The sequence below is a fragment of the Rhincodon typus genome, chromosome 9 (genome assembly GCF_021869965.1).
Source record: "Rhincodon typus isolate 14 chromosome 9, sRhiTyp1.1, whole genome shotgun sequence".
NCBI lineage: Eukaryota > Metazoa > Chordata > Chondrichthyes > Orectolobiformes > Rhincodontidae > Rhincodon > Rhincodon typus.
Genome location: NC_063340.1, coordinates 36887032 through 36911732, shown reverse-complemented (window position 1 = coordinate 36911732; position 24701 = coordinate 36887032). Strand labels below are relative to the sequence as shown.

General features: G+C 39.4%; 1 protein-coding gene across 1 annotated transcript in view; it reads right to left on the bottom strand.

Moving 5' to 3' along the window:
- Positions 1-24701, bottom strand: part of pde10a (phosphodiesterase 10A) — a 437158-nt gene that overhangs the window by 128407 nt on the left and 284050 nt on the right. Inside the window, exons 7-9 of the mRNA XM_048600979.1 lie at positions 10419-10562; positions 2012-2167; positions 908-958 (exon numbers count right to left, since the gene is read on the bottom strand). Coding sequence (XP_048456936.1) covers positions 908-958; positions 2012-2167; positions 10419-10562 — 351 coding nt within the window. The remainder of the gene's footprint in view (positions 1-907; positions 959-2011; positions 2168-10418; positions 10563-24701) is intronic.

The following is a 24701-nucleotide window of genomic DNA, read 5'->3' as shown; positions in this document are numbered from 1 at the left end:
ATATCTATGGACTAGATTTGGTGGGGCTGAGTAGTTTTGACTTGGTCTGTTCAGCGACATGTACCTTAGCCCTGTCTACAGCAGGCTGCTTCTACTGTTTAGCATACACATAATCTTGTGTTGTAGCTTCCAGGTGGACAGCTCATTTACAGCCCAATGCTGGATTCAGCATTCTCTTGTGCTTTCATAATGATGGTTAAACAAGGCTTATGCTGGACCATGGGGTTATGGACTGTGGCTCTATGATTCTGCTGTTGTTGATGGTTTATAATACCTCAACAATGTCCTATTTTAAGCTGCTTGATTTGGCCAAAAATCAGAAGCATGAAAGCATATGGGAATGGTGAGTACTTGAGGGGCTGACTGTCATGGTTACAACAGGGTCTATGTCCCAGTATACAGAGGTAGGCTTTGTCACCTGCGAACCTCACCACCTGCCTCCTGCTTCTATTGCTTCTGGAGGTGGTGGGCTCAATTCCAACCTACACCAGAATAAAAATAAGGAGACGGAGATGGGTTTGCAGAGTCAGGAATTTGACTGAATCATGTTTCCTGTCACCTTACTCTGTTATTCTTCCCTTTGAGCTCTCAATTCTTTTTCTGGTACTCTTCTGCATACTTCTTGTTACTTCTTTGTTTCTCCATTAATTATTCTCTTCCCCCATTTTTACTCTCTATCTTTATACAGTCTGCTTTTCATGTAAAAATTAGCAACCACAACTTTTTCTTTAGTAATCTCTTACATCTGGGAAGTTTGGAAGCAGCTACAGAAAGTGGAAAGTGGCTAAGGATGGCACTGAACAGAGCTACAGTGTACAGTAGCAGAGGATTTGAAGAAGTTGTCAGCACGTTCATATGTCATGAGACCTGAAACAAAAAAAAACTCGAGAAAATGTTGGAATCCTACCTCAACTTGATGTATTGCCACTGAAGCCCACGCTAAGTTTGCAGTGGCAATCTGGAACAAAGAACACAAAGTAAGGCTTTTACACACAGTCCACCTGAACTAGGATAACCTTTCCATCATCATCTTCACTTATTGTCCTTCTTCCTCTGAAAGTACTGACTTCTGTTTTGTATGTTTCAATTAGCACACGTATTAACAATTTCCTCAACAACTGGTCAATTATCTGTTTTCCACGTGTTGACCTTGACCATGAATGATGGCAGACTCTGACTGGAATGAATGTTACCAAGCCTGATCTGGTCTTAATCCAATGTCTACACTTACTGTTGATCAGAAGTAGAAATTCTACTTAAATTGTTCTAGTACACATGCACACTGACTAATTATAATGTCTTTGCGACCACTTTTGCTTATATCAGATTAAACGGTGTGCACTTATTATTGATCTGGTGTACATGACTCATTAATATACTTAATCAGTATTTGGAGGAACTCCTCCTCTATATCGTTTGAACTTTTATCTGACAACTCACGGACATTACAGTAAGTTTTAAAACTGTGGTCAGGGTTTCACAAGCAGAATAATCAATTGCTAATATGTCTTTTTGAATCATACTGATTTTCTGGATTCTTCTTTTCTCTTACCACACCTAATGGTGCATGAGGTAGACAAAGCACACTTGTTTCCTTGATTAGTTTTCTATATAGCAGGTCGCTAGCCTATCACCAGAGGCTATAGCTTGAGGGACATCACTTTGCATTAAACATAGCTCATCAGGAAAACTATGCTGCTCTTACTGCCTTCCATTGGCTTATTTAAAAGGATTTGCAGGTTGATAATCAACATGTTCGGCCATATTACGAATGCATCTTCTGAGGCTGTCAAGCTTTGCAATGGGAACTGAACCCAGAAACTCTAGCTCAGAAGATAGGATGCTACTCACTTCTACACAAGACCTCTCCATTTTCTGGGTTAACCCTGTTAAAATACTTTAGGACTGCTGAATATCATAAAGATATTAAGTAAAAATCGCATTTTTGGTTTACGTTTAAAGTCTGCAGTGTTAATGAGAATTTTGCTTGACCACAAGAGTAGAAACCCACCTGCTGTTGGTCACTGTCAAAGGGATTTCTGCCACGTTGTCGATACAATTCCAAAACACCTAACAAGTCATTGCTGGCAGTAACGATTGGTAAGCAGAGGACAGATTGAATAGGAGACGTTGAGTCCATCGATATCCCCTTAGGGAATCGACTATCCTAAAAGAAAAAGAGAATGTGGGTGTGCATCAGATATGGGCAGATGCCATTGCACAATTCCTCCCTAATATGAGAATCTCACCACTGTTTGCATGCCAAACTGTGAAACAAGTGGATTTGTCATGCTTTAAAATCAGAAATACAGCAGCATATGAAACATGCCGTGACTCATGAATTTGTTACATATATCCCTATACATAACATGTGTTTAATAAATGTTCAAGCTTGAAACAGTTAACGCATCACTTAATCTTTTAAGTTTCAAAGGACAATAGCTAAAATCATAGAGATATTTTGAAATTATTCCTGTACAGGGAATTTTATTGATAGTAGTTACAAACTCTTCCAATGTATTAAACATTGTATATTACTAGTACAAGATTAGAAGTATAAGAATATATGGTAATTAATTCTCAATTTTAAAATATTTTTGTATACGAAACAACTTTTCTCTTATTATGGTATTATTATTGTAAATATAAGTCGTGTACTGTACAAGGAACATTGCTAACATTAAGGCATAAAATGTTACAAGTTGGCTTAAGAACACAAAATAGTAGCAGGTAATACTACTAATAGATGGATCCAAACAATTGTAACTCCTGGGCCAGATTTGAACCTATTGCAATTCATAGTTAAGGGACTCAATATTATAATGTCAGATTAAAAAAAGATGGTGCATGCTTAACTGCGGATAATCTTATGTGGCCTCTGTAGGTCATTAGAAGTATAATAGAAAGAGATGTCAGGTTAAACTTAATACAGAAATGCGAGGTGAAAGTTTTGACCGGAGTAAGAGAATGCATATATTAATGTTAACATTTTAAAAGCTTGTATTCTTTAAAGCAAGAGCAAGTGAATACAATTGTTTCAAAAAAAAGAACAACATGAAATTCTAGGTTTAATTAACAGAAAAAAGAACTTGCATTTAGATAACACCTATCATAATCTAAAGACATCCTAAAGTACTTTCAACGACAGAATCTTGTTTCAGCATTGACTGTCTGACTTGCCAGTTGGAGAGCCAGTGAGATATTCACATTGATTCTTCCAGAAATGAGGCAATGAACCATAAGCCAATCAAGTAGTGGCGAAGCTAGCGGCGAACTCTCACTGGAAATAAGATCCCAAGGTGGAGGTCCCACTTTCTGAGAATGGCCAGTTAATAAGAAATTGTTGCTCAGCAGCATAATTATTAATGCAGTCGCTATTGCTGGAGTTTCAGAATCAAAGACTACGCGACAGATAACTATAACGTCACGGAGGGGTTTTGTGGGCTAAGGAGGGTTGGCAGCAAGGATTCTTCACCTTTGTCCCTCACCCCCTTCCTGATATGAAGTCCCTAAAATTGGGTACTGAGTGTCTTAGATTGAGCCACCACCACTCCTTTCTAGGTAGTGAGCTGGCCATACAGTTTTATTTATTGCACACATGCTGCATTCCAAGTGTCATGCCTGTAACTGGGTTAACATATGTGGCAGTGGAATAAGGCCTCTCAGCGGTCACTAATTGGCAACTTAAAGCCCTCAGTTGCAGAAAGGTAGAAAATCTGGTCAAGGTCCTTAATTTTGGTGCAAATAGAAAAGTGGCGGGGTTTAGATCCTCCCTAATTTAGGCTTTTCCACCTCCAAGCACACCACGAAAGAGGGAATAAGATTTCACCGACAGTTTATTTGTGATTACAATATTTTTAGGGTCTTTTGAAACCATGGGAAGTTTCATTACATTTTATTTTTATTTGGGAGTGTTAATTATTAAACTTTTAATGGTCAATCTAATCACCTCAATCTCAGGCACATCACCGATGGACAATACCAAGTTTATTCAAAAAAAAGAATATGTTGTCATTTTAGACTTCATTTTTGCACTATCTGGTTTAATACGGTACTGTTGACAGCCTGGGAGCTTTCTTAACTTGGGATTTTATGTAGCGAAATAACAAATGAGAAGATGATAAACAATTTAATCCTATGTTTCAACCCCCTTTCTACTTCTAACCTACGAACAGTGATTCTTTCTAGTCCAGACAAAGGGTTTTGGTCCGAAACATTGACTTTCCTTACTCCTCGGATGCTGTCTGACTGGCTGTGCTTTTCCAGCCCCACATTTATTGACTCTAGTTTCCAGCATCTGCAATCCTTGCTGTCTCCTTTCTAGTTAACAGCTTCTTGATTAGGATCCCTCTGGGACCTTATCAAAACAGTAATATTAATTTACAAGTTCAAGTCCTAGGTAAGGAAGTCCTGTCACTTTTTCAATGGATCCAAATTTTTCTGGCTCAGATAACAGGGACAGCATAAATTATGAAAGAGTCAAAGATAAACTCAGTAGGGCCATTTGAACACAATACTGGAGATCAAACAAATTCTATTTTTGCTGTTTGAAAAAAAACCTCTGAAAACCTGTGCTGGAAAGCATTGATTGACAGACTATCCATATTGTTGGAAAAAAGAAATCTAGATGTATAGTTCTTTTATGATTCATTCACTGGATGTGGGCATCGCTGGCTATGCTGCCATTTTTTGCTGATTTGTAGCTGTCTAAAGTGCAGTTAGGAGTCAGAATCAACAAATTACTTTGGATCTGGAGTCACGGGTAGGCCAGACCAGGTAAGGATGGCAAAATCTCTAATTTAAAAGGACATTAGTAAAATTAGTATTTTGTTAGATTTTTACCGAATTCAAATTTTACCACCTCCATGGTGAGTTTCAAAACCATGCCTCCAGAATGTTAACCTAGGGTTCTGGGTTATTAGTACAGTGACATTTCCACTATATCACCTTATCCACAAATAATTTTAATTGAGTTGTTTTGCCACCATTTTCCTAAAAGTTATAATAATAACAATATGAATGCTTGACTGAATTTTCAAAAACTACAAGTATCTCAGCAGGGGGTTCCCAGTTTGGTTGACAATTTAATATGTTTTAAAGGATTAGTTGTCTTTCTGGGGACTGAACAGAAATTTGTTTGTTTTTATGGGTTATGCTGTGAATGGGTTTCTTGAATGGGAGATTTTTCACTGTCAAGTCTGTAGGACCAAGAGCCACATCATACTGTCAGAAATGTATTTCTTTTCATTGCTTTGCTCCTAAGGTCTGCCCAAAGTGGATATTGAGTGAGTGACTAATGAGGTGATACGGAGGTAACACAATGGATGATGGGGTATGACAGGTGAGTGCTAGAAGGACTGCTAGCATGTAAAATAATTGGCACAAAGTCAAACACCTAGGAACAGCAGTGAACTTTTTATTAGACTGCCTCAGCATTCGCCTAGCACATGGCCACCAAGGATCTGCTTTCAGGGTTGGTGGACTTGACTTAATCAAGTCCTATTTAGCATGGATCAGAAACTGGATCTAATGGGTTTTTTTAAGCTGATATAGATCTGCCAAGTGAAAATTTTCCGATTTCAGTCACTCCCTCTATAACAAAAACCCAATCTCTTGTGTTCTAGAGACATGTATTTTTTGCCAGCAAAGGGCACTGAAAATGGTTTTTAGAAGATTATTGGTTAAATACTAGCATAGGAACATCACTCCCTCTGCTGAGATGAACTGATTCAACAGACTTGGGATCAAATTGGGACTTGTGTGGTCAGAATGGACTAGTTCTATGTGTCATAAGGTACATTTACCCAGTGTACATTGGGAAGCCTAAAGAAACAGTCAATGTAACAAACCGGGTCCAGGCACGATTATAGAACACATTGATACAATTTTCTTAAAAAAGAGAATGATGGGATTTGCTAATGCCTTACACCAGAAATAAATGGAAAAGTTAAATGGCAATTGAAATAACTCCAGATAGGCTGGTAGCCCATCACCAAGTCACCCTTAATTTACACATGGAGCATCCACACTGATCCAGCTCTCTCTCAGCCAGCTCTCAGAGTGAACAGAACCTCTGACATTCCTGTTTATATCTGTCAGCCAAGGCTCCCTGATTCGGGCTGTTAACCTGATCCAATCTGGGAACTCATTCTATGGTCCACCTAGCTGACCTTGTTACAGTCACTACATTCTCCTCCCCCCACCGAGACCAAGGACATACGTTGATTCTTTTTTGTAGCTCCTGACCTGGTGCTAAAATGCCCCCAGGAGATTCCTCCAACTCTACCTCTGATACGGGCAGCATGTAACACACAATAGCTCACTTCTTCTGCCCAGAGCATCTTGGAAGAAATTCATTCCCCTCTTTAGGTGGCAATGGTGTAGAGGCGGCAACCTCCACTGAGTCCATCTCAGATTCTTCAATGCTTGATGGAAAGAGAGAACCCACAGTTTCCAGAACAGTGAGAAAGACAGTTGAGGAGTCAGTCACATTTGCAGCTTTCATGTGGTCCATATGACCATCACACCGACACAAACTTTTTATGTCATTGGACCTGACCCTGTGTCGACCATGTCTTTTACCCATAAAAGGCCATTTCCGTGGTTCCTACACCAAACTTTGTCCCCTGAAGTAAACTGTCTCTTTCACTTAGCGGAGTCTTGTGTTCAGCATTGGCGTTCTTGATGCCGTTTCACACTCTCGTCCTCAGGTCTGGGAAGATCAGATTTAACCTGGTGTGGAGTCTTCTTGCCATCAGCAACTCTGCTGGAGCTATCCCTGTAGTTATGAGAGGGGTGGTCCTATAATCAAACAGGAACTAGGACAGTCTGGTATCTAGTGAAGCTGCAGGCTATTTCTTAGAGCAGTCCAAACTTTGAAGGCAGGCTTTTTCTGCCAGACCATTGGATGATTGATGGTATGGAGCTGTCCTTGTATGACGAATAGTCAAATTCCCTGCCAGTAAACGATGGCCCGTTATCTGCAACAAACACTTCTGGGAGTCCGTGCTTTGCAAAAAATGCACACAGTTTTTATATTGTTGTCCCCATGTTTGACAAATGAACTCTATGCATGTCCAGCAATTTTGAGTGGGTGTCCACAATGATGAAGAACATGGAGCCCATGAAAGGACCTGCACTGTCGATGTGTAACCAAGTCCAGGGTTTACCCGGCCATTCCCACAAATGTGAGGGAACTGCTGGCAGTAATTTTTGCCTTGTTGGCACTCTGGGCACTGCCCCACCAATGTGACTATGTCTGCATCCAATCCTGGCCACCAGACATAAAAATCTCAACACCATTTTTAGTTTGGAATCCCCTGATGACCCTGGGGGAGTTTAGCCAGTATCTGGCAGCAACCTTTGCTTGGGACAATCACTCTTGCTCCCCATAATAATATGCCATCCTCTACTGTGATCTGGTCTCTCTGGAACCAAGAAAGTTTCAATTCTGGCTGTGATGGCGCTTTGCTTTCCCCCATCACCACCAGCTGTTTCAGTTTTGCCAGGACTGGATCTTTCTGTGTCCAAAGTCTGATATTGTCTGCATTAACATCAGATCTTGCTTGGGATCATAGTTGCCAACACCTTAGTGGATAATAGCTGTTTCTTCACTTCCCTGAAAGCTATGGCTTCGCTACATGACCATTTCTAAGGCTGACCCTTTTTTAAGAGTTGATGCAAAGGTGCCAGGATGGAGACCAGGTTACGTATGAACTTTCTATAATAATTCACCAGCCCAAAGAAAGACCTAAGCTCTGGTACAGACATGAGAGCAGCTTTATCACCCTCACTTTATCTTCCAAAGGGTGCAACCTGCTCTTGTTGAGTCTGTAGCTCAAGTAGATCACTTGGGGTACCTGGAACACACATTTTTCCCTTCTAAGGTGTATGCCTGCCTGGGAGAAACGTCTAAGGATTATGTCCAAGTTCTCTAATTAGTCTTCCTTATTATTAGCATCACCTAGATAAATAGCTACCTGGGGTAGACCTTGAAAAATGTTCTCCAACATCCACTAAAAAATTGCACAGGCTGATGATACCCCAAATGGTAGTATCGTATATTGGTACAAACCCTTATGGTTATTAATTGTAGCATACTTCTGGAAATCCTCATCTAACCACAATACACGTACAAATGGTTCATGTCAGCTTCATGGAGGACAGCCCCCTGCCTGGTTTGCATATAAATCCTCAATGCGAGGGAATGGAGATTTATCCAGCTGCGAGAAGTGGTTTACCGTTTGTTTGAAATCCCCACAAAGGCAAAGTGACCCATCCGGCCTCATAATCGGTATGACTGATGCTGTCTATTCCGCAAACTGGACTGGTTTGATGATTCTTTCATTTTCCAGGCTCCTGATTTGTGTCTCTACTTTTGCCTGCACTGGGCAAGCCCTGTAGAATTGTGGAATTGTTTCCTGGCCTTGGCTCTTTTGATAGTCCCTCGACCTTCCTGAAAACTTCCAGGTATTTAATTAGGACATCACTCAGGCAGCAATTTTCTAATTGAAAAGTATTGGGCTAATCTAGGTGGATCTTTCTCAATGAATTTCAGTCCAACAAGCTTGGGCCTGAGCCTTTTACTACAATCACTGGTAACTGAACCAGCTGCTTCTCATAAGAGACCAGAACCGAAATTTCATCTTTAATCTGTTAAATTTGCGCAAGACCTCAGCTAGACTGAGAACCTATGCCAGGGAACCTTAAGGGTCGGAGTCCAGAGCGAATTTGGTTACAGACCGGTTCTGACATTACTGAAACAGCCGTGCCAGTGTTGACCTTCATTAGAACCGGGTGACCATTTAACCAATTGTTTATTTTGATTGGTTCTGATTTGGATGTTGCTAAGCAATTTAACTGTTCCAAACCAGATGTAGGTGAACTTTTCAGTCTGAGCACTCTCCTCGATACCGGCCTACAAGATCTTACTCCATTTAGGTCTAGTGGGACTCTTTTGCTCGAGTCCGCATACCAGCAGCAACTACAATGGCTTGCCAGCCCAGATCTTGAAGACAATTGTAACCATTTGGCTGAGGTTTGGCTTTGTTTTGGGGTTTTGCTGTGGGCTGACCTACAGTCCCTCTGTCAGGATATGTCCTGAGTGAGGCTATGTAATTGTCTTTGCTCAAGTAGAGTTCACCAAGCTCAGTTGGACTGGACTTCCATTAAGATATCTTGTAACACATAAGCTCCACTTGCCGCATCTTCCAATGATAAAGCCAGTTGTCATACCCGTTTGAAGTCTAGATGGGCTTTAGCTAGGAGGCACTTTTTCATGGTTGCATCATTAATCCCATATACCAAACAAACAGTCAGCATGTCATTAAGGATTAGAACAAAATCATATTCCTCTGCCAGTCATCTTAACCTAGTTAAAAATCCTGATATAGATTCCCCTACAGGTCTTGAATTGCTGGATAAAACCGACAGTGTCTCAGAATTATAGGAGGCTTGGGGTCTGGTGCCTCACGGAAAATTAGGCAGCTAATAACTGAAAAAGCTGCAGGTCCACAAGCTTTCAGGAGAATTACTCATTGCTTTTCGTCTGCCCCAATGTCATTTGCCTAGAAAAACTAAAACATTCTTTCCACATGCTGGGCCCAGTCTTTGATAGCAGGATTGAACGAGTCAAGCTTCCCAAATAACGGCACGATGCCAAAAGTGCTCATCCCAACTCAAAGACTGTTGGAAGTGTATTTCTTCAGGAGCATGCTTTTCTTGCGCCACTACTGAAATAACTCCACACAGGCTGGTATCCCGTCACCAAGTTAACCTTTACTTACACATGGAGATTCCTTGACATTGATCCAGCTTCCTTGGAGCCAGCTCTCAGAGTGAACAGAACCTCTGACACTCCTGTTTATATCTGTCAGCCAGGGCTCCCTGATTACACTGGATTAACAGCCATATATTTTATGAGATCCACCTGACTGACCTCGTTACAATCACTACAGTAATCAGTATCTTCAACTTTGAAACAATTAAAGCTAAGATTTTGGTGAAAATGTCTTTCATAATATGTAAGAAAGCACTTTTTTTTGGACTTTAACCTGAAATGGAAGTTGGGCTGTTACATTCTTAAAGTGCAGAGAGTTTTGCAAATTGAAAATCAAGTGCTACATATATCTGTTTCAGTCTGACAAGGTTGACTTTTCAAGCAGTGAGGGAGAGAATTTGATTCCGAGGGCACAGAATTTTCTGAGTTAAGGAATTTTGGCCTGATAACAGCCCCTCTGGTTGGTGAGTTGGAGGTGTGGAGGTGTGAAAAAGCTGCAAGTGCCGGGGTAGCAGAGACAAAAAAAAATTGCCAGAGCCTGCAAACTGAAAGCATCCACCTCTCCTTCCCAGTGCATAAAATAAAACAGTAAAATCAAGAAAGCTGAAAAGAATTTCATAAGATCTATCTACATCCCTACCTCAGCAAGGTCTTGTACTAACAGTGTTTTCCTGAACTTAGCTACGTATGATGCTACTGTAATGCCAAATCCAGCAGGTTCAACAGCAATAGGCTTCTTTTGTTGGTCTTTCAGTCCGGCTGATGTAAACAGGCACAGTGACTGCTGAAAAACACAAAATAAATCAGGCCAAATCAATTATAAATATTAATCGAGCAACAATGCACTAATAGTACGCTGAAATCAGCAAATTTATTTTTGTCTTTTCTCAGAGCTGGTGTTCCATTGAGGAGTGCGGGCTTAGTTTCTACCTGAAAGTGAAAGGAACATGTCATGGCAATTCTGGATGTCAAGATTTTATAAAATCATTTTACATTCTACTATGGTACAATGATTCAATATCGCTACGAATTAAGTCACAATAAACATAATGGAAAATGCAGTGATTTTGCTGCCCACTGACTGGAACTGCATCATGAGACCCTAATGATTATGCTTTACACTAACTGTAACAACATCATTATAGTAACAGCGATGACATATAAATAGATTACAGTCTAAGAAAAAGAATCTGAAAGCTAACAATAGTCCCTACCTGGCATAGTTTACCTAGTGCATCTATTTTGCTAAATAATAAATTCTCAAACCTGTAGTACCGATATGCATGTAGTTCATTTCTATAACTTGGATGTACCTTCATTGAAAAGAAATAGATCATTCAAAAATATAGGAATAAATTGGACAGTGACTGAGGCTGTATGAACATACGCAGCTAAACACAAAAAAACCTGCAAGTTATATCTTGAGTTAGCCAACTCCTACTTCGGGTTTGCTATGCCAGTATTTCTTTAGTAGACTCAGCCATGTAAACCACACAAGGCTGTGAAATTTTTGTACTTAGCCACTGAGCACACCAGAGTTACGGCTGGTGCATTTATACATAAATGAAATTTTAATGAGCATATCAGTCGAAAGATTCTCTCTAGTACTGGGAACCAATGTTAAAAGTGTGGTGCCTCATTCCATCAATATGTAATCCATGTTAATAATTTAAGAAACAGACTAAAATTAACATTTTAATTATCTTATGTCTCTTAGCTACTCTTTGATTTTTATATATTATTTAAATTCAATTTATACATCCTGTATATCTCAGTGAAGATTCTTTCATCTGTTTGGATGAAAAGACACATTACTGTCTGCCCTGCTCTCTCACTAGATTCTCCATAAAGTGTGCATGCTGAGTCAGGGACCCGATGACAATAAATAGCTACTCAAAAGCTTTAGCTAAGTATATATCCAATAGTCACTATAATGTATAACAAGTTCCACCCTTCCCATTAACTGCAAATTCCAGGCAATTGTCATTTTTGCTACTAATTATGGGAAATGTTCATAGTCCTCTGTCAGTAAAACCTAAAGGAAAAGCAGGAGATACCCTTTCAGTTAACTCAAAATTACTTCTGTGGAGCCAGGATCAGGAAATACAATCCTATACTTCCCCAACTTCTACGCTCAATGCCAGGCATTTTGTTTTTCTGGTTGATTGGTCTTCAGAACACCTGACATTGTGCCAGCCCACAGCCAGAAGATTGTTTCCACCATCAGGATATGACTTCAAGGTCTGGACCTCAGAACATAATGAGCTCTCCAAAGTTTTTAGGCAGTCTGTCAGAATTCCAAAAGTCAAAAGCTAGTCCTGTTCTTATTTTTACAGCCCCAAGGAAAATAAAATATGAAAACCTATTGATTTTTACCTGCCGATTCTTAATCAAAACAAGAAAGGATTCTGGATAATCCAAGATGGAGAATGGGAAAGAAATGTAGCTAAGGTATTTTCAGTGTTGGAGCTGATTTCCTCAAATTCTAGGAGCAGTAATTACTGTTTTATAAGCTGTTGCATTGTTTTGGAACTTTGGAAAAAAAGATCAAAACAACAGTACTTTAAAAAAGGTAGAAGAGATACAAAGGCAGTGACCATGTGGGAAGTGAGTCCAACAGAAAAATAAACCCACACAGCTGTCTGACCCAGCAGTGAACCTGCACAGCTGACTGCCTCTGCTGTTCGGTTTCAAGTATCTCTGGACATTGCAGGTAATTTAAGAAAAATAAACAGCAAAATTCAAAGCTGACCTTGGAGAAACCTACGTAAGAGAGCCCACAGCAAGGGAGCAGTTAGGTGATTAGTTTTTAAAAGTGTAAGCTTACTTTTTATATTAAAAGGCATCTGGATGGGTATATGAATAGGAAGGGTTTAGACAGATATGGGCCAAATGCTGGTAAATGGGACTAGATTAATTTAGGATATCTGGTCAGCATGGACGAGTTGGATCGAAGGGTCCATTTCCATTCTGTACAGGTCTATGACTCGAAATGAGCATAATGGTTTAATATGTATTTTATTTAAAAGACAATTTTGTTATAAGCTTCTCATCTAAAAATGTCTGCTGTTCTGTGATCAATCATCTTAGTGCACATCTCTATCAATTTTAGGTGGAACTTCCTGTGCCCACATTTATAATGGAAGGCAATCATGCAAACTCAGTCTTTCACTGGCTGCTAGATGCTTTTCCTCACCAATGAAAATTGCTTTCATAAAAGGTCTCCACTATATTGTTAATTGTTGAAACTTCTGACAGAAGAAATACATATTTAAGCTTTCATTTACCCTGAGAAAAGGTGATAGGCAGAATTTAATCAGAACAGCATTGTGCCTATCCACTAGCTGGAAAGCCAGTGCCAAACTTGCTATTGTTATATCTAGGAAGACCAATGGAATTTAATACCAGTTAAATATAGTCATCATATGCTACCAGGGTTTCCGGGGCCTGCAGGACAGAAGTCCCACCTCCACAGTAGGTGGCTAATCAGAGGCCAGCAGTTCTTAAGTACATGCAGCTGCTGCCAGTATTGTGGTAGGCCCTCAAATGGCAACTTCAAAGCTTGAAGCAGCCTCTGGACAGGAAGGCTGTCGCCGGTGCTTTCCAGTCTTTCACATTATTCACAACGTGAAGGAATATTTTAATCAAACTGTTGTAATACACCCCCAGGACAGGTAGGACTTGAATCTGGGCATTCTGTCAGTTAGGCAGGGATATCACACTGTGCCATAAGAACCCTCCCAGTTCTTTCCACATCCGGCTGAATTTTGGAGAAATCACAAAGTCAATGGGCTCTCCACACCAAATCTTTCTGTCCCTACCTCTCAGCCTTCTCCTGTGGGAGCACTAAATATCACCAGATGTATTTCACAATTACTTAATTATTTAACAATTTCACTGGTAATTGTATGATAATACAGAATTTGAGCATTGCTTTAAAAGAAGTGACAAAGCTTTTTAGTTTGCATTCAACAGGTTAATTCACAATTCAAGGAAAAACCATCATTTATACTGAGAGAGGAAAGTATGGATTAGTTGGCAGGAGTTTGTTACATTACCAATTGGTAAAGGCATTGTCATAGAGAATGCTGATTGACAGTTAACTAGCAGGCTTTAAGTTTTAAATCAGGCAGGTTGATTCTGATTGGTTCGTGCATTGCCCTGCGAAGCGAACCAGCAAATGGCTGTCACCTGTTTTGCAGAGTTGAAACAGGTGCAGTGTGGGTGTGCATATTCTTTCCATCTACAAAGATGGTCCTGTTATTAATACATGCAACTTCTAGTACACAGGTATGTGCTACACTACAAGCCGAACTGACAATCTGTATTAGTTGCCAGAATAATTCTTTTCTCAGCAATTTAATTAAATGTATTAACTAATAATGTTTTAATGCTTTATTGCCATTACTACTTGAAGGACTTAGCCTCTATCAAAAACCTGGCCTTTTTGTCCAAAGCTGCAAAACTGCAAATTCAGTCCAAATATCCTAAGTTCCTAGTCTGTATCAATATCAGTCTGCTGTGTTAATGGAATACTTTCCTTAAGTTTCTCACTATTTGATTAAATTATTTGCAGAAAAGCTAGAAGGAAAATTTCAAATGTCTGATCGATATAAAATTACAATGAGTGCTTTTCTTATTAAAACCTGTGCAAGACAGAATAAAAAGTACCAACTGTCCACTTATCCAAGTTTTTCTTTTACTCAATAAATTTCAGAAATGGCATTAAATTGAGGAAACACGACAATAGTGATAGAAAGCAACAAATCCCAAGCAGTGTATGCTGGATTTGTTTACATCTGCTTCTCCCATCACTGGTAGTTTTGCTTTCTGTGCTCTGAGAAAGATATTTTGTTTATAACTGTACTATTTTGTTTAAAGTCTCTTTTAAAATTGGATCCGTCTGGGATGTTAATAATGGCTGCTGTTGAACACTCAATTAGCAAACTGTTGGCATGTTATACTATTAATTAAAACCTTAATGCATTTATAAACTCCCCCTTACATACACACAGAGATAAACAATGTAAATAGGTTTAAACATAAGGGAAAACTGAAAAGACAATTCAGTTGGCTTTGTCCCCAGGTACTGTTGTTGAGATAATCTTGGAGTTTTCTGTTGTCCTGCGCGTTGCTTCATTTGACTTTCTCTAGTTTCTTTCACTGGCTGGTGAGGCACAGAGTGGCTGGTAGGCTTAGAAAAAAATTTGATTTATAAGTTAGAAGTCACAGCATACAACAACGGTTATGGAAAAGATAAACTAATTTTCTTCAGGTTTGCATTGAGTTTTGATTGCAAAGAACAGAGGGACTGCTCCAAAGATGAGGAAGAATTGAACACTTCACTCCCACTCTGTAACTTGTTCCCAACTTCAAGCTGGTCAGTTACCCATGAACCAATCATACAGTTCTGTTGGCAGACAATAAGGTCTTGGTCATTGATAACTGGTCACTAGTCCATAGACCAACTGACTTCTTATTGCTAGCAAAAGTTGCATCTGTACACATCCTCAGCTCCAAACAGTCTGCAACTCAAACTGCTATTACTGCTATTCAAACAGTTGTTTACATGATTCCTAGCATGGAGGTCAGGTTACTTGTTTTACAAACCTCCAGCCACTGTCTCAAAGGCTGGTTTTTAAATACAGCATTTTCATATTTCAAACCCCAGTGTTCAAAAACATAACATAGAAAGGCATGGTCTTTTTAAGTGTCAAAGCAACCTGCTTGGATAAAGATATTTCAATTGTAGGGCAAAATTACCATGGAATGGAAACCTTTAAAGACAGCATCAATTATTACAGGTTTGATGTGCTTTAACTTTAATCTTGATTGTTTACAAAAGTAGATGTTCATTTTTTTAATAACCAAACTGGTAATAAAGAATACATTAAAGTAACTACCAAATGCAACATGTACAAAATAAATATTATCACTATAGGTACATTTCTATAGGCAGTAGCTCATGGTTGTATTTATTGTTAAAGCTGAGATCAGCAATTTAACTTTTGTTGATTCCCTCCATTTCCATGGCTCAAAGGTTCTCACCATTTATTTCTGAGGTCCCCTCCATAGACATGAAAATCTCACAGATCCATGTAATGCAAGATACATACTTATTTTTGTCTAAACACTATGCAATCAAACAAATTTTTATTTCTTTACTTATGTGAGATGACTTAGACAAGTTGTGGAGATTTAAACAATTATTTTAGCTGGAGAGGAACTCTTTCAGCTCCATTTACAAGATCCATGGGCAACAGGAGGTAAATTTTAGATAAATTTTATGGCGGGAAGACTCTGGGTCAAAGCAAACTAATTGAGTAACCAAGATGATCAGCCATAAGCTGAAGTTGTCCCCTGCTAAACGGCTGACAATGGACCATTCAGTTCCTATGTTGTAGCTTGGGATGAATGAGCTAGATAACGGGACTGGATTTAAATATTCAAAACCTAAAAGAAGGCTGAAGGAAGGACGTCAGCCACATGTAAACCCATCCACTTTATTAATGGCAATTGCCTCACTTTGGTGGTTAAGACAAAACGTTTGAATCTTAACTATGTTTTAAACAATATTTATTAATTCAAGTTAAAAAGGATGCGATCTCTTGTTAGATCTACCCAATGATAAGCCAACATGACTTGGTTGCTATGGGAACAGATCAAGTGCTACTGAGATCCACATGTCCGGTACAACATTTGACAACAACGGCTGGCTAAAACTTAGGCTCTCGGGCAGATTGGTGTAAAAGAAACTAAAAAGTGAGAACCCCAAAGAGAAAGATACGGACAGCAGATGCTGAAGAATTATTTTACCGTAATCTACTAAACAGAATGGGGTTGGAAAGATGTTCTCTGATCAAAGAGACAGAACCGTTGGAAATTTAAGGGCACTGGAAGAGTTCTCTGCTGTGGCCAGGTGAAGAAATCACTGACTAAGTCACACTGTGGGAGGCTGGTTCACAATTTCTTGAAAGACTGAGGAAAAGAGCTTTCTATGGTCACTGTATGTTATGAGTCAACCAAATGTGAAGAGGTGTGTCCATCAAAAGCTGGGAGAAACATTGGCTTAGGATTACATTTTAAACAGGAACTATGGAAAGCATACTATAAAAAATAAATGCAGAATGCAGTTTTTGACTATGGCAAAATGCTAATTAGAGATGAAGTGTCTGCAGTTGAGCATACTAGTTGCATACTAAATAATACTTGGTCTGTAGAGTTTGTCTATCAGGTAATAAGTTTAGAATCCAAATCTGTACACGGTCATTATTTCTTACAGGGAGCTGTTGCCACCATTGATCTAGCATCAATTATGGCTTAGTTGCTAGCATCCCTGACTCTGAATTACAAAGTTCCAGGTTCAAAACCACTCGAGGACTTGAACACAAAAATCTACTCTATGAAGCTGAAGTGCGGTACTGGGAGAGTATGATCATGCTGGAAGTGTCATCTTTTAAATGAAACATTAAACTAAAGCACTATCCGCTTACTTGGGTGCCTATGAAAGTATGGTACTATTCCAAAGACAGCAGGATAGTTATTGTGGTCAATATATACGTATCTATAATCAATGTCAGCAAAACTAATTATCTGGTTAGTGTCACATTGCTGTTTGTGGGAGTTTGTGCCATGCAAAATTGGCAGCCTCGTTTTCTGCATTAGAACAGAGATAATTTAAAAAAACTTCACTAGCTATAAAGAGTCATGGAAAGTGCAATGTAATTGCAACTTTTTCTCTTATTTTCTTTTATCAAATGTCCCTCCTCTTTTCTGCTCCAGCGCTGCAGTGTCAGGTTCTTTGTTCATTGTCTTTGTCACAGTTCCTAGAATGAACTGAAAAACTTGAATTTAGTTCAAGTCGTACAACAAAGAAACAGAGCCTCCGGTTCAACTCATCCATACCAACCAGATATCCTAAATTAATCTGGTCCCATTAGCCAGCACTTGGCCCATATCCCTCTAAACCTTTCCTATTCATATGCCCATCCAGATGCATTTTAAAATGTTGTTATTGTATCAGCCTCCACTACTTCGTCTGGCAGCTCGTTCCAGACATGCACCGCCCTTGACGTGAAAATGTTTATTCTGCCTCAACATGTTCCCTTTTTTTGTATGGAACGTCCTAAAAATTACATTACATTTATCATTAATTCAAAAGGCTCACTGGGCTTGTGAGCTTTTGTTCTGATTTTCCTTATTTTTTGGAGATATGGTAGTTTAAGCTGCTTCTGCCTCCTTGTTCACTGGATACAATCATATAGGAAATCAGTTAGAGTTGCCTGTGGATTGGTTCTCTGCCCCCAATTACTTCTACATGGATACCCCTCGAGAACCCTCTTAAAATGAACAAATTAGGTACTAAAATTATACTCAATGTTGATTTTTTTTTTAATTAGTTGCATTTCCTTGGAGAGCCAGTGGATGACAGCATCATTCTGGGTCTAATCACTGGTATTGGGCAACAAGTTCCTTTTGTGTTAACCTTTCTTTGACATACCCTTTCAACCTTCCTTATGGACCTCTGGTAAAGAAATCATTCCCAAGTCCATTAAGCCAAATAGCAGCAACAAATTGCACATATAGTTTTTTTAAAGTAATAAATCCCAAGACACTTCACAGAAGTATCATCAAATATGCTATGACATTAAACTACCAGAGGAAATATGAAGGTAGATGGCTAAAAAGCCTACTATAACAGTAAGTTTTAAGGAACAGATTAAAGGCCAAAAACACAGAGTTGGAAAGATAATCGAGAGAGACAGAGACAGAGACAGAGAGGAATGGCCAGCGGGTGGTGGTGGTAGGGAGACAGAAAGTGATAGCGAAAGAGAAAACTTAGGACTTCTCTACGGTTTCCCCTGCCCTAGGCCTAAATTTGCATCTTTCTTAAGTTTCTGTCCTATTTTTCCCAACCCTAATCCAAGTTTGATGTGACCATGAGACCTGCATTCTACTTCCTTGACCTTAATTCCACTGATCGTCCAACATTTCTATCCTGTCCTACGAGGCCCAAAATTGCAGAGCGTCAAATCAGCTCCTGCGCCTTTTCTTCCAAGTTGGATGTGCATCCTAGCAATGAAATTGATGAATTTCAGGGTTCAAGGCTACTTGATAGCAATAGGTATCAATAGTCCATAGGTAGCAGCAATACACCAGAAAAAATATTCCGTTGCATTTGAGAAGAAGCCAGTGAGTATTCAAGCAGCTCACAGAAGCCACATTTACTTTTGAAATGGCAGCAAGTGCTTTAAAATAAACACCAGCTCAAAAAAAATGTGTAATGATCAAAGGATATATATTTTACAAGATAGTAGGAACTGCCGATGCTGGACAAATTTTCTGAAGAAGGGTCTCAACCCGAAACGTCAGCTTTCCTGCTCTGATGCTGCTTGGCCTGCTGTGTTCATCCAGCTCTACACCTTGTTATCTCATATTTTACGAGAGATGTCAGGGAAACAGTGAGTCCATAAAACAGAGTGTGGCTGCATTGCAGTAAGTTTTTTTTGCTCATAAATATAGCACACTAACCAATAAAATAATTTATGATTAACTTGTTGAAGAAAGTTGAATTCCGTGAATTCGAGAACAGCTCTCACAGAGGAACTATGGCAGTCTGAATTGACTACATCATGTGAGATTCAGATAGGAGATGCAGAAACGCAACCTCAGACTAACTGACTACAGACAAAGCTTTCCAAACCGGCTCAAGTACAAGGAGTACAAAGAGACATTAGCAGTCTCAGCAAAACTTGCCTCATCACAGTAGGAATACTTAAATACCCAACGATTCACAACACTATGTCCAACTCAGGGGAAAAAAGTGCATCTTGTGGTCAAAAGTAAAATCACTTCACAAAGGGATATAGATGATTGAAGACGTCATCAGTTTGGTACCTGGAGGAATCTATTCTTCTGAGTGAAATATGGCATGTTTGCATCATCATGGATGATATAGTACCAGGCCACAAAAAGAAAGCTGAGTTGACATCACGCCGATCTCTGTTTTCAATGACACTCCCCATCAATGTTGGCGTGAAAGAATCTACATTGAGTGACAAAACTCTAGCAACATTATATTCATGATTGTTTTCTCCGTCCTGCAACAAACACTCACCAAGCTTATGGTATTTCAATTATTCTGGTTTTGAGAATGATCCAGTGCATTACAAAAATGCCAACCTGGATATCTTCGTGCTTTACTGAAACCCTAATGGAAGCAAGCCTCTTTGACAATCTTAGCTTTAAACTTGAAAACCCCACAGATCATAAAATGAATGCGATTAATGACATTTGACTATATCCAACAGCATTCTTCCTTATTTCCTGGATTTGAGGAGATTAAGAAGTACTGTCATGATTTTTAAATTGATATATCACTCCACCAGTTACACAAATTTTGAGACAGTTGCCATTTGCAGTCTGTGCCAAAATGTCACTGGAACTGAAATAACTCAAAGCAGACTGAATAATTGAATGGATCAACTTATCTCGATTGTATGATGCGAAAATAATGAATGTAGATTATACATCAACTTTAAGTAGCCAAAAAAGCAATTACTCCAGACAAGTATCTACTTCTTACGAGAGAAAATTGATTGGCATAATTTCATGCCCATAGTCTACAGGAGGTTTGACTTGCGTCAAAGCTATCTTTCGATACCACTAGCAAAATAAATGGTATCCACTTTATTACTCTCAAAGGCTTGTTTCAGTACCACAGAATGGACTACGTTCAACAGCTAGCATGTTCCAGAAGAGCGTTTCTTCAGTCATTCTGACATGGATGGCATGTTCAACCTACTTGATGACACAATTGTCCAGGGAAGGGAAAAAGTAGAACATAATCAGCAGTTCTCAGTGGCATTCACTCAATGCACACAATACAATTTGACATACAAAGAAATACATACATTTGCGACATCTAAGATCAACATCGTTGGGTATAGGGTGACAGCAGCTGGAGTAAAGCCTACATTTGACAACGTCAAAGCCATTCAATGGGTTTCAACCACATCTAACGTGAAAAAGAGTTGGCAGTATTTGTCAGCACTGCCAACTTTTATTTCAGATTTGTTCCTAAGCAAAGAGCAAAAGGTGACTTCAAAATCCACCACAAAGATACGGAATGAGAATAGACATCTCTAGTGGGAAACGAGGCAAATCTCCAGTGCCTGGGGTCAGTATACATACAGGATGTCTCTCCAGCTGCAGGTCTTGAAAGCCCAGGTTTTGGAGCTAGAGTGGCAGCTGTGGACTCTATAGAGTATCCGCAAAGCTAAGTGAATCATGGATAGCGCAGATAGAGAGGTGGTCACGCTGCCGACTAAGACTCCATAGGCAGAAAGGGAATGGGTGACCACCAGGCAAAGTGAAAGTACTAGGCAGGCAGTGCAGGAATCCCCTGCGGCCATTCCCCTCTAAAACAGATATATTGCTTTGGATATGGCGGCATGGTGGCTCAGCGGTTAGCACTGCTTCCTCACTGCGCCAGGGACCCAGTTTTGATTCCAGCCCTGGGCGACTGGGTGAAAGTGCAAACTCCACACGCAGTATAAATTGGATGCATTACACCTGAGCAGACAGGGACTGATGCCTTTGGAGGAATATTTACAAGTGGTTGGGGAAGGTTTAAACTAAATTGGCAGGGGATACAAATCTATACAAAGGAGTCAGAGGAAGTGGAATCAAAAATACGAGCAAAAAACAGAAAGGGAAACAAGAGAAGTGATAGGCAAAGGAATCAAAGGCCAGAAACAAACCAGATCACTGTGAAAAGAATAGTGGGAATGGGACAAGGAATATTGAAAAGACAGGCCTGGATGCACAGAACATTTGAAATAAAGTGGATGAATTAATCATGCAAATAGATGTAAACAGGTATGATAATTGGGATTAGAGAGATATGGCTGCAGGATGACCAGGGATGGGAATGGAACATGGAGAGGTATTTAGTATTTAGGAAGGACAGTCAAAAAGGAAAAGGTGATAGAGCTGCATTGCTGATTAAATAGGATATAAATCACAATATTGAACGAAGATACTAGCTCAAACAATGTAGAATCTTGTGGGTAGAATTGATAAATACCAAGGGGTTAAATAAAAATTTTAGTGCAGGTGGTATAAGGACTACCAAACTGTACTGGTGATGTTGAGAATTGCATTAAACAGGAAATCAGAAGCATATGGAAAAGACACATCTGCAATTATGGGTGACTTAATCTGCATATAGATTGGGCGAGTTAAATTAATAATACTATAGAGGAGAAATTCATACAGCACACATGGGATGTTTTTTTCTGGACCAACTTTTTAAGGAACCAACTAGAGAACAAGCCATCTCAGACCAGATATAATGCAAAGAGAAAGGAATAATTGGAAATGCAGTTGTGAGACGTGGGGATGTGTGACCAAATTATGACAGAATTCTTCATGTTGAAGTGCAAGGTAGTTGATTCTGAGACTAAGGTCCTGAATCTTAATAAGGGAAACTACAAAGGTATGATGTGCGAGTTAGCTATGATGGACTAGGCAATGTTGCTGAAAGGAATGACAGTGGATAGACAATGGCAAACAGTCAAAGAGCGAATGGATGAACAACAGAAATAACTTCTGTGTTGGCCTGCTGTGTTCATCCAGCCCTGCACCTTGTTGTCTAGGATAACAATAGGATTCCTTTTCACCTTGAGTGCTAGAATTCAGTGATAGTTTAAAGGAATCGAGATGACAGAATCACAAACTATAAAATTAAGAACATTGCAGTTGATAGTTCAGCTCCCAATGTCATTTCTTTTGAGTCTGGAAGAAAGGTATCCACATGAGAAGGAATCTGTTTTTAAATTGACCTTCTTGTGACCAACGAAGAGAATGAGTGAATAAAGAAGGGGAGCCAGTTCATCCATCCATGCCTGGGAGCTTAATGATTTTAAGGTATGTCATCTGGAAACATATTTAATTGTGAAACCTCACAGTTGAAGTAGTGGATGTGGAATTTATTATAGTAACTTCCAGCCATTTGCTATATAGATCGTGACCAACAGCTAAAAATCTGGTGATTGCTAGGGGCTGCTTGGTATTTATCCAAAAATATCTATGAAATTGTTGCCAAGGTTTTTTTTTGCAATGTAGTCTATTGCAGGTGGAGGACATAGTTTAACAGATTTTTCACTGCGTGTACTTGTTACTTCAGGGGTAGGGGACCTTTTAAGGCTAGCCATACATGGGCAATATCCACGACGGCTGCATGCAATAGAAAAAGCAGCTTAATTTAATTTTTAAGAGGGAAAGCTGAAATATTCAACTCACTCACAGTTTTAATGTGATAGCTGAGGTTGCTTTTCCTTAGTGAGTCTTTGTCTGCTGGCTGTCGTTCTACCTCAAATGCAGACAGCTCTTTGCCAGAGAAAGTTTTGAAAAGAATTGCTTACTGCACTACCCTCTGTTTCTAGTCACTCAACCAATTCCATAAGCATATTGCTACTGGTCCCTTCATTCCATAACCTGTGACAGTGCCCACAAGTCTCTTTTCTGACACCATCAGATGTCTTTCAGAAGTCCAAGTAAACCACATCAACAGCATTGCCTTCAAAACCCCCTGTTAAATCCCCCAAAAACTGAACAATCACTGTGAGACAAAATAAACCTGAAATAAAAATATTGTGTGAAAATAATTTGGAAAATTTCCAAACTGCATATCACTGCATACTAATTCTATCGAAATAACCATTCAATGCCCTCTGGAATGCCCCAGTTGAACCTATCTCCACCACATTCCCAGGTAGTGCATTCCATACTCTTGTGTGAAAATAATTTTCTCACATCACCCTTACTTCATTTGCATGTCACTTTAAATATATACTGTTATTTTTCTTTCACAAGCAGGAACAGCTTCTCTCTCTCTACTCTGTATAGCCCACTCATGATTTTGAAGACGTCTTTCAAATCTCCTCTCAGCTGTCTTATCTCTAAGGAGAACAGTCCCAACTTCTTCAGTCTATCCTCATACCTGAAGTTTCTCACTCCTGAAACAATTCTTGTAAATAGCTTCTGCACTTTCTCCAATGCATTCACATCCTATAATGTGATGCTCACAACTGCACACAGTACTCCAGCTGAGGTTTCATAAGTGTCTTGCACAAGCTCAACATCAACTTTCCTGCTCTTGCAGTGTACCGCAATTAATAAAGCCAAGAACATGCTTTATTAATTATGAGATAACAAGGTGTAGAGCTGGATGAACACAGCAGGCCAAGCAGCATCATAGGATCAGAAATATCCTAAACCACCTGTGTTTTCTGTGATCTTTAGTGCTGGTTTAAAATTCAATTTGCAAGGATCAGATTCTGCTCAAGAAAAACTGCCTACTTTGTAATAAACAGTTGATGGCACTAGCTTGGGAAGAGTATAAATTGCTCTCATTCTTCTGGTGCAGAGATACCAGCAGGGATGACACAAATGTTTTCCTATATTAAAAATGTTTGATTTACTAAGAAACTACAAAAAGGATACACAAATGGAGTATGTAAATCATTTAGTATTTTGTTTTTAAAAGTGTCATTTTTAGTGATTTTAAATCTGGTGAACTAGACATCATAAAAGTTTATTTTTGGTAATAATTTCCCCTTTCCAGCTGTATTTAAAAAAGACAACTGATTTCTGACCTCCATGCCCTTACTGAGGAAGATTTCGGGCCTGGTAGGTCCTGTAACCCAGGTTGTGTATCCAACTTTCCTTCTTTTGTGTTCACGTCCTCCAAGTTTGGAAGCATATGTCTGGAATTTAAAAAACTATTCCATTATATTGATATAACAAGGAGTAGAGCTGGATGAACACAGCAGGGCAAGCAGCATCAGAGGAGCAGGAAAGCTGACGTTTCGGGTCTAGACCCTTCTTCAGAAATGGGGGAGGGGAAGGGGATTCTGGA